Source organism: Struthio camelus, chromosome 1, assembly GCF_040807025.1.
Source record: "Struthio camelus isolate bStrCam1 chromosome 1, bStrCam1.hap1, whole genome shotgun sequence".
Lineage (NCBI taxonomy): Eukaryota > Metazoa > Chordata > Aves > Struthioniformes > Struthionidae > Struthio > Struthio camelus.
Genome location: NC_090942.1, coordinates 154772609 through 154788029, shown reverse-complemented (window position 1 = coordinate 154788029; position 15421 = coordinate 154772609). Strand labels below are relative to the sequence as shown.

General features: G+C 42.3%; 1 protein-coding gene across 10 annotated transcripts in view; it reads left to right on the top strand.

Moving 5' to 3' along the window:
• Positions 1-15421, top strand: part of ST6GAL2 (ST6 beta-galactoside alpha-2,6-sialyltransferase 2) — a 186438-nt gene that overhangs the window by 146335 nt on the left and 24682 nt on the right. For 9 of the 10 annotated variants that reach the window (XM_009665510.2, XM_068925573.1, XM_068925578.1 and 6 more), the window contains one exon: positions 10587-11589. In XM_009665510.2, coding sequence (XP_009663805.1) covers positions 10644-11589 — 946 coding nt within the window. In that variant the 5' untranslated portion in view covers positions 10587-10643. Of the gene's footprint in view, positions 1-8379; positions 9910-10586; positions 11590-15421 lie in introns of those variants that run through there. The other variant, XM_068925520.1, reaches the window with a different exon arrangement.

Here is a 15421-nt window from a genome sequence, read left to right as displayed (position 1 = left end):
AAAAGCAGTGTAAAAGAGTGCTCTTTAATGAAATCGGTGGTGTTTCAAAGAACTACCTCTTGGCTGAAAACCAAAAAAGACGTAGCAAGCATTTGAAATACTAACAAATATTTGTATGGAAATGTTGAGAGTTTCACCTGCTGAAGAACTGAAGTAAGGGAATATATTACATGTATACTGATTAGCTTCAGACTTCAAAGTCAGTATTTAAATGGAGACTCTTTCCTTTAGAGGTAAAGGCATCTCAACAACCTCTGCCAAGTATCTTCATAAGGGAAGTATTTACTCTTTCACAGGTTCATCTATAGTAGCCCGTAGATCTGAAAATACACAGTTTTGTGTTCTGGTGTCTGTTATGATGGTGTAAATTAGCAGTAAGTGGTAATTCCTCAGATATATCCAGCTAGTACGAGATCCGAATCCTGTCTTTTCAAATGTTATAACAAAAGCAAGCAGTGCCACTAATTTGTATACCAGCCAGCCCTGTCTTGCTTCTCGCTTATCTCAGATTTTTCACTACTGTAATAGTGTCAGAGCTTTCAGAGATCCTAACTTTTTTTCACCACCTTCTACCTTGTAAAGTCCTGTGTACTTCTAGGGAATGAATGGTAAGTGCTGGAAAGGAGGAATCGTTATATTTTACATGCAGTGCATGTGGGCGCTAATGACTGCACAAAGATTAAAGCTATGGAGAATCTAACCCATAACCTTCATTTAATTGACAGTATTCCTCATACTGGTTTCGTGACGGTAGAGCTCAGACATCCTGTTTCTCTGCAAAATTTCCAGTCAGGTAGAATTTGAGTTCCAGTGGTTAGTATCAGGTTACAGACAGCTGTATCCTCCACAGAAGAGATTTCTGTGGATCTACTTGTAGTTTAAACTAATATTGCTCTCAGCCATGCATAAAACAGTGCCAGAATGTAGGGGGAAAAAAAAAGGAGAAAACTTTAAATATGAATATCACTTTATTTTGTTTTATGAAGCCAAACAAAACATCCCAGCTAGGTTGGCTTACCATTAGCATAGTCATGTTAAGTATTAAAATAAAAAAAAAATATGTTCCAGTCCAGGAAACTTCAATTTTGGATTGTATTTGTAATGTGACAAGGGCTAAACTTACTTCATGCTTTAGTTTGGCAGACCTCCTCCCAGGGTGAAACTTTTCATTCAAACTTTTAGCCTAGAGAAGCAAGTCCATGGAAGGCATGTCATACCTGATGAGTATGTAGAAATGAGACATTAACAGTGATAATTTCCTAAATGATCTCTTACAGTTATGTTGCCATTGTATAAGCAAATAGGAATTGGCACTAAGATAGAGCTAAAAAATGGAGAACAATTTATTTACCATGGTTCTTCTTTTTAGAATTTTTAAAACAAGGACTCGCTTGCTTGCTTTCTGGAACAAATGTAAAAAGACAAGCTAGAGTCTAATAAAAAGATAATAAAAAGCAAAGCAGAACAAACTGCTGTAATCTTTACTTTATTGGAATGGACAATACAAACATACTCTGTGGATGCAAAATTTATTACTGTACAGATATTCAGTATATCTCAGAAACGTTGCTTTACAGTGGAAAACCAAACTTCTCAAACTGTGCTTGGAACAGTTTGTGGGTTTGGTCAAGCTTTTGTGATCCTCTTGAAATGGACTTTTGTAACCATGCACTCTGTTCACGTGGATGTTAGTATAAACGTTTCTTTCAGGAAGCAATTCAGATTGCTCTTTTTCAGTGCAATTACTGCTGCGTTAAGTTCAAGTAATACAGTATCTTGAAACATTTATAGAGCAGAGAAAAGGAGCCTTTTATTCTAACCTTGCCAAGAGCAGAAATAAAATGAGCTGTTGTGTTCTCAGTGTAGAACTGCATGCGGATTTGTAACGTTCTATTTCTCGTGGCTTAGTCTTGTGTGCAGACTGAGACTTGTGTGATTTAATGAGACTGTGATTCGTTTATCCTGTCAGGCTTTAAATAAATAAACCCTCAAAGCACTTCCTTCCTTTTTTTGAATTATGCGTTTTTTGCAAATAGAGTGTCAAAAACTGTCCCCTAAAAATAGTAGGATGTATATTAGTTGGATTTTTTTTATATTTTATTAGACACTGAGTAGACTATCCATTTATCTGTGTCTCTCTGTCTTGTTTTAGGGCATTAAGAGTTTCCTGCAATCATGTTTGGTTACACATGACATCTGAATATAGATGTGAGCTGCTCTGAACTGTGGTTTTGCAGGAGGAAAGGGACTAAACTCCTGTGAACTCAAAGGAGAAGGCAGGGGAGGATCGGTTCCACAGAAAGCCAGGCTGTGCTGAAGATGGGCAGCAATTCCTGCTCGTGCTCTGGGTCACCAGGGCACCTGCTTTGGCTCCAGCTTGGAGCTGCTCTGCGTGGGATATGCAGCAACCTGCCTGGGGCAGCTGAGGCATCCTTCTCCCCCACCAGATCTCCAGCCTTTTGCAGGGACCTGCTGGCCTCCGTCCCCTCAACTGCTTGGTAGAAGCTGGGTAGGACATTGTGGGCCCTGAGGAAAGGCAAGGTTCACTTATTGTTCCCCTGCAGGGAATGATTTGATAGCTCTGATAAGAGGAAGGTTTTGCTTCCAGTTCTCATCCCTTCTTGGGGCAGAGAATTCTGTGCTTCTACTGGACGTTGTTTTGCTCTTTTACTAGAGCTGTGGGCACCTTTTCAGTCTCTCTGCTGCTAGCCCTTGTCTTCCTGCCCTCTGCAACGTCCTGCAGCCAGCCTTCCTTCCTCCCTGTCTCTGCTGCCTAGCATCCTCCATCCTCCTCTCCTTCTTTTTCCTTACTGTCATTCATTCATCTGTGTCCTTACTTCCTCTTCATTAACCCCACCTCCGCAATAAAAAAAAATACATTATTAAGGTGGTTATGAATGAAGGGAAGATGAGCAAACAAGTGGTGGCCCTCAGTCTTGGTTGCCCTGTTTCTACTCCTGGCTTTTATCTCCACCCAGCTTGCCTATTCAGCTTGCGCTCCTTGTGCAAATGCACAGCATATGGCTTCGCAGGACCCTAATGCTAATCAGGTCCCCTGGGAGCAGCCGCAGTATGAGTACAACTTTCAGTTTGCCGGGGGGAGCAGACACTCACAAATTTATTGCGGGGAAAAAAAACCATGGGCTGTTTTAGGGCTGAATCCCTGAGATTTCTTCTGCATAGAAGAGCTACTTAGATGCAAGAGTGTAGCCAGCTGAGATGTTCTTTGTGCAAAGCTAGATCTCTCCAGGATTATCCAGTGGCATACTGAATTTCACTTCATAGATGACTTGCAATATCTTTGGATATTTGTAGAGGTTTCATACTGATATAGATAAGAACTGATTTTTTTTTTTCCTCATGCTTGGACCAAGAGGCTGTACTGTGGCAGCAGAAATTTGACTAAAAGCTGCCCGAAACAGCCAGCTGGTAGTCCTTCAGGTGGTATAAAGATACCTTAATTGCCTTTCTAGTAATTGCTGGGACATGCTAGGGACAGTGGCCAAAGCGGTGGCTCTGTACCCATGTCCTGCAGAACCAAGCACTGCTGGTATTTGCTAAAACTTGAAGCAACCTTGACCCTTTGTTATTGTGAACAGAGTCAGGGTACTGCAAAAATATGAGCAAATGGCAAAGAAAGGGAAGCAGGTGAGGCTGAGTATGGAGAGGACATGGATGTATGAGGGGTTCTCTGAGAGGTTATAGGGGCTGCTGATCCAAGTTATGTTGTGAGAACTGCATATTTCCAGGAGAGCTATGTGATACTTCTGCCCCTTTTTAGTTTCCTTTGAGGAGCCTGGAAATGATTTATGCTGAAGTTGTTCTGAATTTCACATGTAGTGAAATCTAATACATTTCTGTAGCAACCCTCAGTAACCAGGACTGTAGTTGGCTCATAACTAGTCCATAAAAGACAAAGAGGTTGCGTTTTCTCCTTTGACCTAAAATTTGGGGCGAAATTCTGGCTGGAGTATTGAGTCTCGGTGTCCATCAGAGATGGAGTTGCTGTTGTGGCTGGTGAGAAAAGGTGCTGCAAGGTGGATAGATAGGGATTGAACTGAAAACTACAGCCAGTCACCACTGAAGCCAAGTTTTCCTTGGCCCTTGATACTGCAACGATCACTTCCACTGGCATCAAGAAAACCTGCATGTGAGGCTAAGAGCTGGTATGGTTATTTTTACTTCCCTCCTCACAACCCCCACACATATAACCTATATGTGGTCTCTGGGCTGTGCAGGCAGTACTGAAGGCTGTAGGAAAGTGATAGGTGGCTTCAGTGCAAAGCAACTTGAACCTGATGATGGAGGGTGGAGATGCATATAAGATGGCTTTGATCTCCCACTAAAATCTAGAGATTTATGGATCTAAGCCTCCATGCTCCTACAGAGTAATCTAGGACACGTTCCTTGGCAGAAGCCCCGCTGAGCATTTCTCCAGCTGCAGGGTTGCCAGCTCGAGTGAGTTTTACCTCAAGTCTCACTATATTTGGTAATTTTTCTTACAATCATCTAAGCTACTGGAAGTGGGTCATTACCAAAAAAAAAAAAAAAAATCCAGAAAAGTTCCTCCTCCTCCCTTTAGCTTGAAATGTAGTTTTGTCAGAGAACCTGAAAACAGGCATGCTGTGGGCCTGGATCCTCAGAAGGAAACAAGAACGTGAGACTCCACTTTCAAAATGTCAGGACTTTGGATGCTTGGCTCACCTTTAGCGAGTGATTCAGATTAGCAGTGCTATCATTTGTGTCCTTCCCGAGGAGTCTTCCCTAAGAAAAAGAAAACTGGGTATGGATTAAAAAGGCACAGAGCAGTACTGCAAAAAAATCATACTTCTGAGTTGCTTGGATGTTTCTTCTTTGTTTCAGAAGACATTTTCTTACTTTACCAGAAGAAGTAGTGAATGCAGCTTGACTCCTCTGAAAATAACGTTGAAGGAAGGAGCCAGATTTATCGGGACTAACAAGGAAGTTGTCCAAAAGAAATTCATTAGTTAGGAGGCCTAATCACAGCCAATAAGACAAGTGCCCAAGCCATCAACAGACTAATATACGTCTTTTGGCAGTCACTGCTCCCCACGGGCTTGCCTGTCTGTTGCTGCCTACTCTATGTCCTGTGCTGCAGAAATGATGTGATAATGCTAAAACCAATTTGGCACTTCCCACATGAGAGGATGAGTGTGCTTCCCCATCCTGGAAATGCAACCTCCAGCTGTCTTGCCCTATGCCAGAGGTTTCTTAATATCCTGGAATTAGCTGACTAAGAGATGAAGCAGACTAAAGAAGCATTTGCTATCTGTTCAGGCTGCCTAAGCTTTCCGTCAAATAAACCCTGGTCTGATTCTCAACCCTCTGGGAATGGTTGCACACAGCTAACGTTTGCTACCCCAAATAACCCCGGGGTGACCTTCCCGCTGCAAAGCTGCAGCCAAGAGAAACCCTGTTTAACATAACAGTGCACAGCTTAGAACATCAACTTGAACCGTTCTGACCTCTGAGCTGCTGGGGTCTGTACAAATTAATTTAACAATAGATAGCGTTGAAAGGGAGGAATGTTTCAAAGGAATAAAAAAAATCTCCCTCATCCATCTCTTCTCATTTTAAGAAATAGTCAGGAGGCCTACTTTAGAAAAATTAAGACTGTTCTTTGTTGCAAAACAATGGGCTATATGGGGGTGAGGGCATTCATTGGTTTCTTGCATCTTACCGTAGCAAAATGAAATTTCCCATAATAAGCAGTGCTTCTGGAAAATGAGCTTTCTCTAATTTTAACTGAAGAGTTGTCTTTATTTTATGGGGGACTTCAAAGGTACTCTTGTGGTTTGCCTTTATTGTTCATAGCTGCTCTAAGTACTTGTATTAAGCAAATAAATAAGTCTCCCCTTCCTACCCATCTCACTGATTTGTACTTTGCTTCATGCTTTTTATGGCTTTCATGCAAGCAACCTGACTGGGCAGGAAAAAAAGCCTCGGTCCGTATGGCAGTTGGAGTTTAGATCAGCGGATGGTTGAAAGAGCCCATCAGACAGGAAACTTAGCAAAATAAGATCTTCAGCCACAGAAGCAACTTGTTCTGCTGAACAAGTAACTGGGTTTGTTTAGGTCTTGGGGCTTTTTCCTAATTGCAGGCTTATTTCTCCTGTCTCCTGTCAAAGCCTGAGCTTTGACTCCCGTGTTCTCAGTGCTCGTAAGTAGGAGAATCATTAAGGGAAGGGGTTGTGAAGTTGTAGACAAGAAGCAATGTTAATGATAATTTAAAAATGGGTATAGATTTGCTTTGACAGCTTGAAAACTGGATGATGAGCACAGATGAGAAAGGTGCAGGTTTCTTCCTGAAGGATCCAGTGGACTTCAGTAATTATGTTCATGAAAATGCCTGCTTTTCTTTATCCAGCCAGTGTAATTCATTATGCTTATCGTTTCTCTTTTCCTACACAGATGGCTTTTTTCTCTGCAGTTGAGGTGCCCCGTCTTCAGAAACATACATTGTGAGCCCGAGCACATGCCTCCGATGGTTTGGGGGAGATTCCCCACTGGACAGCAGAGGGGTCTGCTGCAAGTGGTGGGGAGTGTGGCGAGAAGGCAGGATCAGCGAGGTGTGAGAGGCCACTGGGGCTGAAGGGGGAGATGACTTAATGTTTAGCACAGAGGGAGATAAGATAAACTGATATTTCTCTGGACTTAGTGCAGCTTTCCGCTCGGAGCCTTCAAGATCCTATGAGGTTGTAAGGGTCCTCTTACAACTAATACAGTAATGACCTTGAATTTGCTTCCAGCTCAGCTGTTTTGCTGGAGGACAAGGCTTTTCTTGTGAGCAAAAAACATTAAAGCAGCACAGAGCCTGCATAGCTCAGGTCTTCAGGAGATTTTCGTATCCTTTTTGAGGCCCCACTTGCAGCAAAGGATCGTAGATAAGCTTCTGTAGTAGTTAATATGTAAAGTTTTCGGATTTATTCTTACTGATGTCTCTGCTTTTGCTTGCAATGGTGACAAATACATTGCTGTGTGCCGATTCTTTGGTTTGCACAGATGACTTTTTGCCACATTAAAAAGGTAAATATGTGCACGCTTCTGTGTGCACACCAGTCATGACCATGTAAGTGTGAGGGAAAAATAATCCATGATTTAAAAATAATTAATAATGCAACTCATCCCTTTTTCAGATTGTAACTTGAATATCAAATTTAGGACTCCAGGCTAATTCTTCCTGCTGAGGCTGTCTACTGCAGCGAGCACACGTTAGCACAGATAATTAAAAACTTTCATATTCTCATACCTGAATTAAGAAAATGAAACCCTTTCTGTTTCTCATCATCCTCTGGTATTAAAGTATAACAAAACTTGGAAAAAATGAGAAAAACATGAGATTTTGTGATGGATTATGTTTAAACTGGTGGTTGAACTTGTTGCATGAGTCAGTGGAAAATATTAGTGACTCCTTCCTTTATAGGTTATACTTCCTGCAAGCTTGTCTGTTAAAAATGTTCTGCAAGATGCTTCCTTTGCAGATCCTGTAAGAAATGTATATTCAGCAGGAGAAACATCTGACTGAGCAAAGACTAACTTATACAGTGGTTTGGAAGCCACGTGTTGAAAAGTGCTGGGGAAACACAGCAGGGAAAATGATAAAAAGGGATGAAAGCCATTCAGACAGGCAAAGAATGCTGATTTAAAAATGCAAAACACCTCAACGCTGATGAGTGGGCAGGTTGCAATAACTTTAGGGCAGATCTCAGTTGCACAACAGTCAAATACTGTAAGTAGACTCCCACAGGACATAGCCTGTAGTGATTTAAAATTGGAAGAGGTGGGGGAAGTGTTGAGATACTGAAGAGAACAATCTTGCAGCAGCAGAGTGCAACTAGGAAACGGGTCAGCTGGAGTAATAGCTTTTTTCCATGTGTTTTGTGTAAGCCAAGCCAAATGTGTGCAGAGCGCAGGGTTATCATACTCATGAACTTTTTTTCAATGTATTAGAAATGAATTTGTTTGCAATGAAAATTAGCCATCCAGGTATAACATTATGAATCATCCCTCTGTTTGGACACTGTTGTAAGTCCCAAAGTCAGCTTGCTTTTTAATAGTCTAGACAAAGCCTAGAACATTAACAATAGACTCTGTTTGGAAATGTAATGCTGTGGCCTCACATTCCAAAGAGGTCAGCAGAAATATTGGTCTAAAGTATCCCTGCTAATACCACCTGCGGTTTGCTCTCGCCTCTGCATTGTGGTGGGCAATCTCCTCATTTGTGCTGAAACAACTGTATGTGTGGCCGCACTGAAATGGATAAAGGAGCTGACCCAGTTAACACAAAAATACCCTCTAACACGTACGTTTCTCCCCCACTCCTGCCGTATCAGTTTACTAGTGCAGTTCCTTATTGTGCCAGCTCCCTACCTAGCAGTGTAGCTCAAGCTGGAGACCGAGGCATGGTGCAAGGGCAGGAGCGAGGAACTTACACCAGAGTGATTGCCCATTTCTTCACGATGTGAAAACATAGCCTCACTTAAAACTTGGTTTTAAACTTTACGTTCAGTGTTGACATACTTTAACAGCTTCCAGAAAGGTGATGGCGTATGATGACTGTGTTTTTGGTCCTGCCCAGTTGTCAAGTATAACCAGCCAGTGTGTTGCTAGAGGTGTGTAAATTGCGTGTGGTAAAACTGTGGTAAACTATGTGTGTGTGAATTGTGTGTGGTGTTTGGCAGAGGTCTGATGAGGTGGAGGCTCCTGACACAGAGCCTGTTAATGAAATCTAAGCCTGCCACCACTCAGTTTCCCCTTTTCTGACTGCAGCTGGCTGTTACAACTGGCTTTTAAGTCCCGCTATTAATTGGCCATTGAAATGAACGGGTTAGAAACAAAACTCCAAGAGAAAGGGATTATTTTTAATCCAGATCAGCTAAGTGATCCATCACTTAGTAGTCCATCATTTACACCGCAGTGTTGCAACTGCGGTGGTGGATGAATACGATGCAGGGAGATGAAAAAATAGCTTATTCTAAGGAGGGACAGGATTTTCTTAAGTCAACTCTGCCACCAAAGACAACATCCACTTGCTTATGCAAGTAAGTTCATGTTTTCTTCTTCAGACTAGGCCCTAGGAAGCAGTCAGTGGACATCCTGCAGTAGGGACACTATATGGTGTGTGTGGTTATTGATTGATGAGACTTTGAGGTAGAGCATTTGATGAATTTTTAATATAACAGCTAAAACCAGTGTGTTAGGCAGAGGGATATCTCTGTCAGGCTCTCGCTAACAGTGACTCGTTCAGGCCAGACTGCTCCAAGGCACTTCAGGAGCTAGTTAACCTTATAGACTTTGCACCTCTGAACATCACATCCGAGGCGTGGGCAGCAGCTGTTCATACTGCAGCGTGCAGCCTGCAAAGTGAGGATATGGGCTTGCAGGATCATTCAGGCAGGTCTGTGGAGTCACTTAAGCCTCTTTGGGTGGCTAGTAAGATTCATGCATAGTAGGCCCATGATAACCCAAAACATGTGTTGATGAAAAACAGTAGACAACTTCCAGTCCTCCCAGGCCACTACCTCCTGGGTTTACCTCCTTTGGTAGATGACCAAGCTGAATAGCATAGAAGGAGGTAGCGTGTGTGATGGCCCTTTGGTCCAGTCATGTGTTAGTGTTTTCCTTGGAAAGCAGCCCCCCTCAGTCAGGCTGCAGTTCATTTTGGAGAAAGCATCCCGCCTAATGGACAAGCTGTCCAGAATCCCTGGGGATTAGCAGAGCACAAGTCTAGGTCTGACTCCTTTCCCCACCTCCTTTAAGGAAATCTCCATCATTATCCTAGAGGTGTGTATATTCAGTTAGTTGCGCCAGCCGTCTTCCTTTTCAGAAAACGTGAATAACTCATCCCTTGACATGCAGAATTCCAGAATATTCCTTCAAGTCATCTTGGTGAGCATGCAGCATCTGTAGTAGAAATACAATTGTTTTTCTCATATTAGAGTATGATTCTGGGCTGCCCTCCACTCCCAGCAAACGATTTGTCCCAGTGATGCTATACCAGTTCATGCTGGCTGAAGAAAAGGCCCCCCTCCATTCTGCCGGTGTGATAGTTTCCCTCACACCTCCTCGATGATACCCGCAAAGCACTGTCTTTTTAGGGACATACACAGAGGAGGACCTAGGGGAGTGTATGCTCCCTGTCCTATCCCTTTGTGCCCAGGCTCTTTCTCAGTCCCACTGCGAAAGGACTTTTTAGGACAAAGAGAAAGCAGCTAATATTCCCTCTAATACGCATGCAGTCAGGCTTGGGGCTTGATTTTGCTCTTATTATGGTATGCTCTGTACAGGCAGGCAGGCACATGATCTCCCTGAAGGCAGGATCCAGTGTTACTGTAGAAACTGGCCACCAGCTTCTTTCGTAGCTAGCAGCTGTCATTGTGTGGTTAGAGCCAAAGCGTGTCACTCCTGCAGTGCCTGCAAGCCCTGGAGTCTTGTTTCTGCTTCTGAATCCCCCATGCTACAGAATAAAGATTAATTCTGCACCTTCTATTACAATTTGCTAAGACATTTCTGTACCGTATCTATTTTTAGAACCCTTCCTGATTAATATTTTATGTTCTTTCCAGGTTTTATTTTCCTTCACCGATACTTCAAGGCACAGAGGAGCTGGTAAAGGCATTGCCATGAAACCTAACTTGAAGCAATGGAAACAACTCATGCTGTTCGGGATCTTTGCATGGGGTCTGCTTTTTTTGGTGATCTTCATCTATTTTACAGATAGCAACACTGCTGAGCCGGTTCCCAGTTCCTTTTCTTACATTGAAACTAAGAGGCTTCTGCCCATTCAGGGCAAGCAGAGAGTCATAATGGGAGCCATACACGATCCATCATTCTCTGAAACTATTGATGAGAATGAGGTACTTCTTAATGAAGATCTTTTAGGTACATTTAAGTCGGGGACTGGAAGTATTAAAAAATGGACTGATTTAGAGGATGCCTTCAGAAGTGAAGATGAGTTTTTTCCATCCCAGATAGGAAGAAAATCAAAAAGTGCTTTCTACCAAGTGAGTAATGATTATTTATTTGCTGCTGGTCAGCCTCAGTCACACAACAACCTTCAAGAGATAGCAAAATTCATCTCAGCCGATGAGGATAATCCAAAAGAAAATGTTTTACAGAATAACTGGAGCCACCAGAGAAGAATGAGGAGAAGGAACTCAAAGCACAGGAGAAGCCAGATGCTGGATGAATCTGATGACTGGGATGGGCTATATTCCACAATGTCGAAATCCTTTCTTTACAAGCTTTGGAAAGGTGATGTCTCTTCCAAGATGCTAAATCCTCGACTGCAGAAGGCAATGAAAGATTATTTGAGCACCAATAAGCACGGAGTGCGGTTCAAAGGGAAACGAAACTCCAAGCTGACAGGAGACCAGCTTTTTTGTGAGCTAAAAGAAAGGGTGCATGTGAAAACAATAGATGGCAAAGAGGCTCCCTTCTCCACTCTTGGATGGGAAAAGCACGTTCCCCAAATTCCACTGGGCAAATTGTATACACATGGTTTTGGGAGCTGTGCTGTAGTTATGTCTGCTGGTGCAATACTGAACTCCTCTCTAGGGAGTGAAATAGGTGGGTGAAATACATCTGTTCATGTGCATATATGTATGTACATATATGTATTCACATTCATCTTTCGAAAGATTCAGTCTTCTCAGGGATAGGTCTGTAAAGTCCGGTTCTCTCTTGCCAGTGTTATATCAGTGTAAGCTTATAGCTTTAAGTAAAGCTATTCCCTTTCAGAACAATATAACTGAAAGGAAAATCTGGCCTGAGGTCATAATTTTATTTAAATAAAACAATGATGGCCTTTAATTATATTGCAGCTAGTAGTATAAAGGAGGCATTGGTTTCATCAGATATCTGTCACAGATAGACATTTTGCTGCGATGTGTGTTTATTTCTTCAGAAGATTTAGAACCATGTTCAGGCTTTTATACTGAAAAGTTGTGTTATACCTATCTATATTTTTGGGTGGTTCATAGAAAAGCTGCTTGTGGTCTTGCTATCCCAGGCTGAAATTTGCTTCCATGCCAAGAAGCAATACAGCATCCTCTTCATCTTCTACATGTGTAGAGTTCACAGGCATATAGAAGTCAGACCCCTGAGGAGCTTCATGAGTCGAAGTCAGGTCTTCTGACCTCTTTTACAAGTGTGAATTTAAATGAGTTCGAGTACCTCCTCCTACTGTTTTTCCATGCTGCACTGAATCGATGAGGTTTACAGGTGCTGAGACATCAACATTACACAGAATTCCCCGCTTCCAGTTGGTAGTTTTGTGATAGCTATTCAGAAACGGATTATGGAGTCATAAAATTAATCCAGGTCAATTTTACTTTTTCTTTTCAAAAATGAGTGTTGCTAGTCACGTTAGTAATTCTTAATTTTAGTAGTATATATGCAGCATGCTGAAAGTATTGAAAGAAGGATGAAACGCATGTCTCAAACCTGCTTCTGGAGCAAGAAGAGTTATCATCTCCTTCAGCTTCCTATAAAAACCTTTTCATGTGCACTTGTTAATCCTCTCATCTTCTCGGACTTCACATCCTAATACCTGCTTTATCGCACTGTATCACCTCTTTGACTCAGACGGGTTTCCTTTATAACTTTGGGATATATTAGAACGTTATTATCAAACTACTCTAATAGGCTTCCAGCACAGCACAGGTGCCCTGCCTGCCTTCAGCTAAAATCAAACCAGGGTAACCCCTGATTTCACAGGAAGCCCCACTGATTTAGAGACCTCTAAGGTGAAATAGCTTAACTATTCCTCCCTTCTACAATATGTTATCATTGACTGAAACAAAATCTTCTGTCAGTGCTACCCAATACACCTGGTTTACACCAGTACTGATTAGTGCTGTAATGGAGAATTCATAGCGATGAGCTGTTTGCACTCTTGGTATATACCAGCACAACAAGTATGGAGTTTGGTGCTTGGATAATACCTGGTGGTCCTTATGTTCCTGTATGTATCCATTTTCTCTGAAACACTCTTGAGTACAAAAAGCTTGTGCTATTCACTGACAGAAGAGCTTTTGATTTAATTGGAGATTTTCATCCGATGCCACCTGAAGGGAGGAGGTATCATGTTTGCTATACACTTCCAGATCTGCTCCTACTTGATCCCAGATCACCCCTGTCTGTTTTACAGGATAGCCTGTGTAGCAAGAGTCACAAAAGATTTTTTTTTTTGATTTATCCTCCAGGCCATTGTCATGTACTTTTGGCTGGGCAGGGAGTGTGGCCCAGAACGGTGGCGGGGCAACTGACTCCTTAAAGCCATCCCGGGCTGGCCTCATTCATGTGTATGGGTCTTAGTGGTCACTGCAGCTCCTTACAAGTGCAAATACACTGGAGAAGTAGTGCCAGTGTTTCCCTCTTAAAAGGCTGGTCTATGGAAAATGGAAGGGCCAGCAGCTACCTATATTACATTTCCTACAAGGAAGGAATTATGCTTATAACGCACAGTTCAAATAATATGTGTCTTGGCTGAGCTCTTGGTCTCTCCATGTACCTTTCCACCTCCCCTCCAGTCCTTGACGTTGGGAGAAGAGCCTGTCTGGAGAGAGAGATGAGCTTGTTTAAGATTTTTTTTTCCTGTGCATGCATAGCAGTAGGAGAAGACTGTCCCCTCCCAGAGTTTGCCTCAGGGCTACCATGTCTAGGTTGAAAGGTTGAGCAGCCTGCCAGTCTGGAGGCACCTTCAGGGGCCCATCTTACTGCTCTCTGGAGTTAGCCTAGCACCAGTGCTGAGCTCCTTGGTATCCACAGATGCATGGAGAAGTCCTCATCACTAATGAAGGAGGAGGACACCATGTGCATGAGTTCTGGTTCTTCAGCCATACCCTGTACTGACTCAGTTTTTGAGTTTCCTGCAGACAAAGGCTTTTTACTACCTACCCTCCCAAAAGAAAAAAAAAGGCATAAGAAAGCTGTAGTACAAGGCCTTTCTCTTCCCTGGCTTTTAGCGCCCTCTTCTGTGTTCCTGTTAGAAATGCAGGCAGAAATGTTAATTTGTGCTCTGCCTTCTTGGCCTCTCTTCTGACTGTTTTTGAGTTAAAGTAGGTTTGGAAATACTGCGCAAATACTGCGAAGACTCCCATCATGACCGTGTTATTTAATGGGAGACATAACTGTTTTGGTATCATCGCATTTGTCTAGGAAAACAAAACAAAACAAAAAATCAAATATTTTATGCCTTTAAACTGGTTCTCCCCAAATACTAACTAGCATTAAAATCAATTGTCTTAAAAACAGCTATTATCCATGTGTGACTGCATCCTGATCACATGTTTTATCGTGAAAGAAAGGCTTTTAAATTTGATATGAAGAACCAGCGCAGGTGATGTTGGAAATGTAGCACACTTTCTCAAGTTGTGAACCATGAAGTTCCCATTTCCCCATCCACTTCCCAATTCCCAGTCAAAAGATTGTCAAAAAATTGTTGAATACAGGTCCAAATGTACATTTTATAATTCGTTAGCAGGTTCCAAATGTGAAGGACCTTTGTTTTCTTTGTCTTCTCCAGAAACGTGGAGTATCTGTAGCTTCTGTTGACTTCACGTCCTCTAGCTCTTAGAAGATCAAGATGCTTAGGTTTAGGCAGATGGAGGGTGGGTATTGACACATGGATAGGGACATAGAAGAAGCCTACACTTTTCAGCTCCTGAGGGCTCAGCGGATATCTGGCAAAGTCTCTCTTTTCAGGCACACCATATTTAAGCAAGCAAGTCTGGCCGAGAGTTAGACTGCTGGCTTCATGTCACACATACTTTCTTGTCTTTTTTTCTGGAAGAGAAGGCGTGAAAGGAAGGAAAATCAGAGTTTGATGGGATCAGGACTGAAGTCCATTAAAACATGTTGATTCTCTTTGGAAACTCCCACCTACTCCATTCCTGAGCTAGAGATAACCACATTTTAAGTTACTGGAAATAACTAACCGTATAAACTGCCTGTGGGTACCCATTCTGTCCTGGATCATATTCTCTACTTCCATTGGTAGAAGGGATAAAAATAAGTGGGTTGAGCAGGGGATACCTGGCAGGGACCACATGTTTCTGGTCAGTGGATATCTTTTCTCACTCTCCACATCTTTTGGGCTTAGAGATCTCCTTAAAAGAAACACTGGGAGGGTGATTACCTTTTATCCAGCAGAGAATTGCATATAGTGTCTGCCTTTGACCCATACATGACCTATAGCTACTTTTTATTTTGCATGACTCTAAGGTCAACAACTTGAAAGTTCTATATAGGGGAAACTTTGACAGTTCAGTTCTGTTAGATCTTTGCTTCCAAAGGATCTACAGAGTTTCTGTACTACAGCAGGTTTTTGAATTAACATCCCTACATAGACTGTTCAAGACATACTAACCTTGAGAACAGATAGAAGATGCAATTAGTA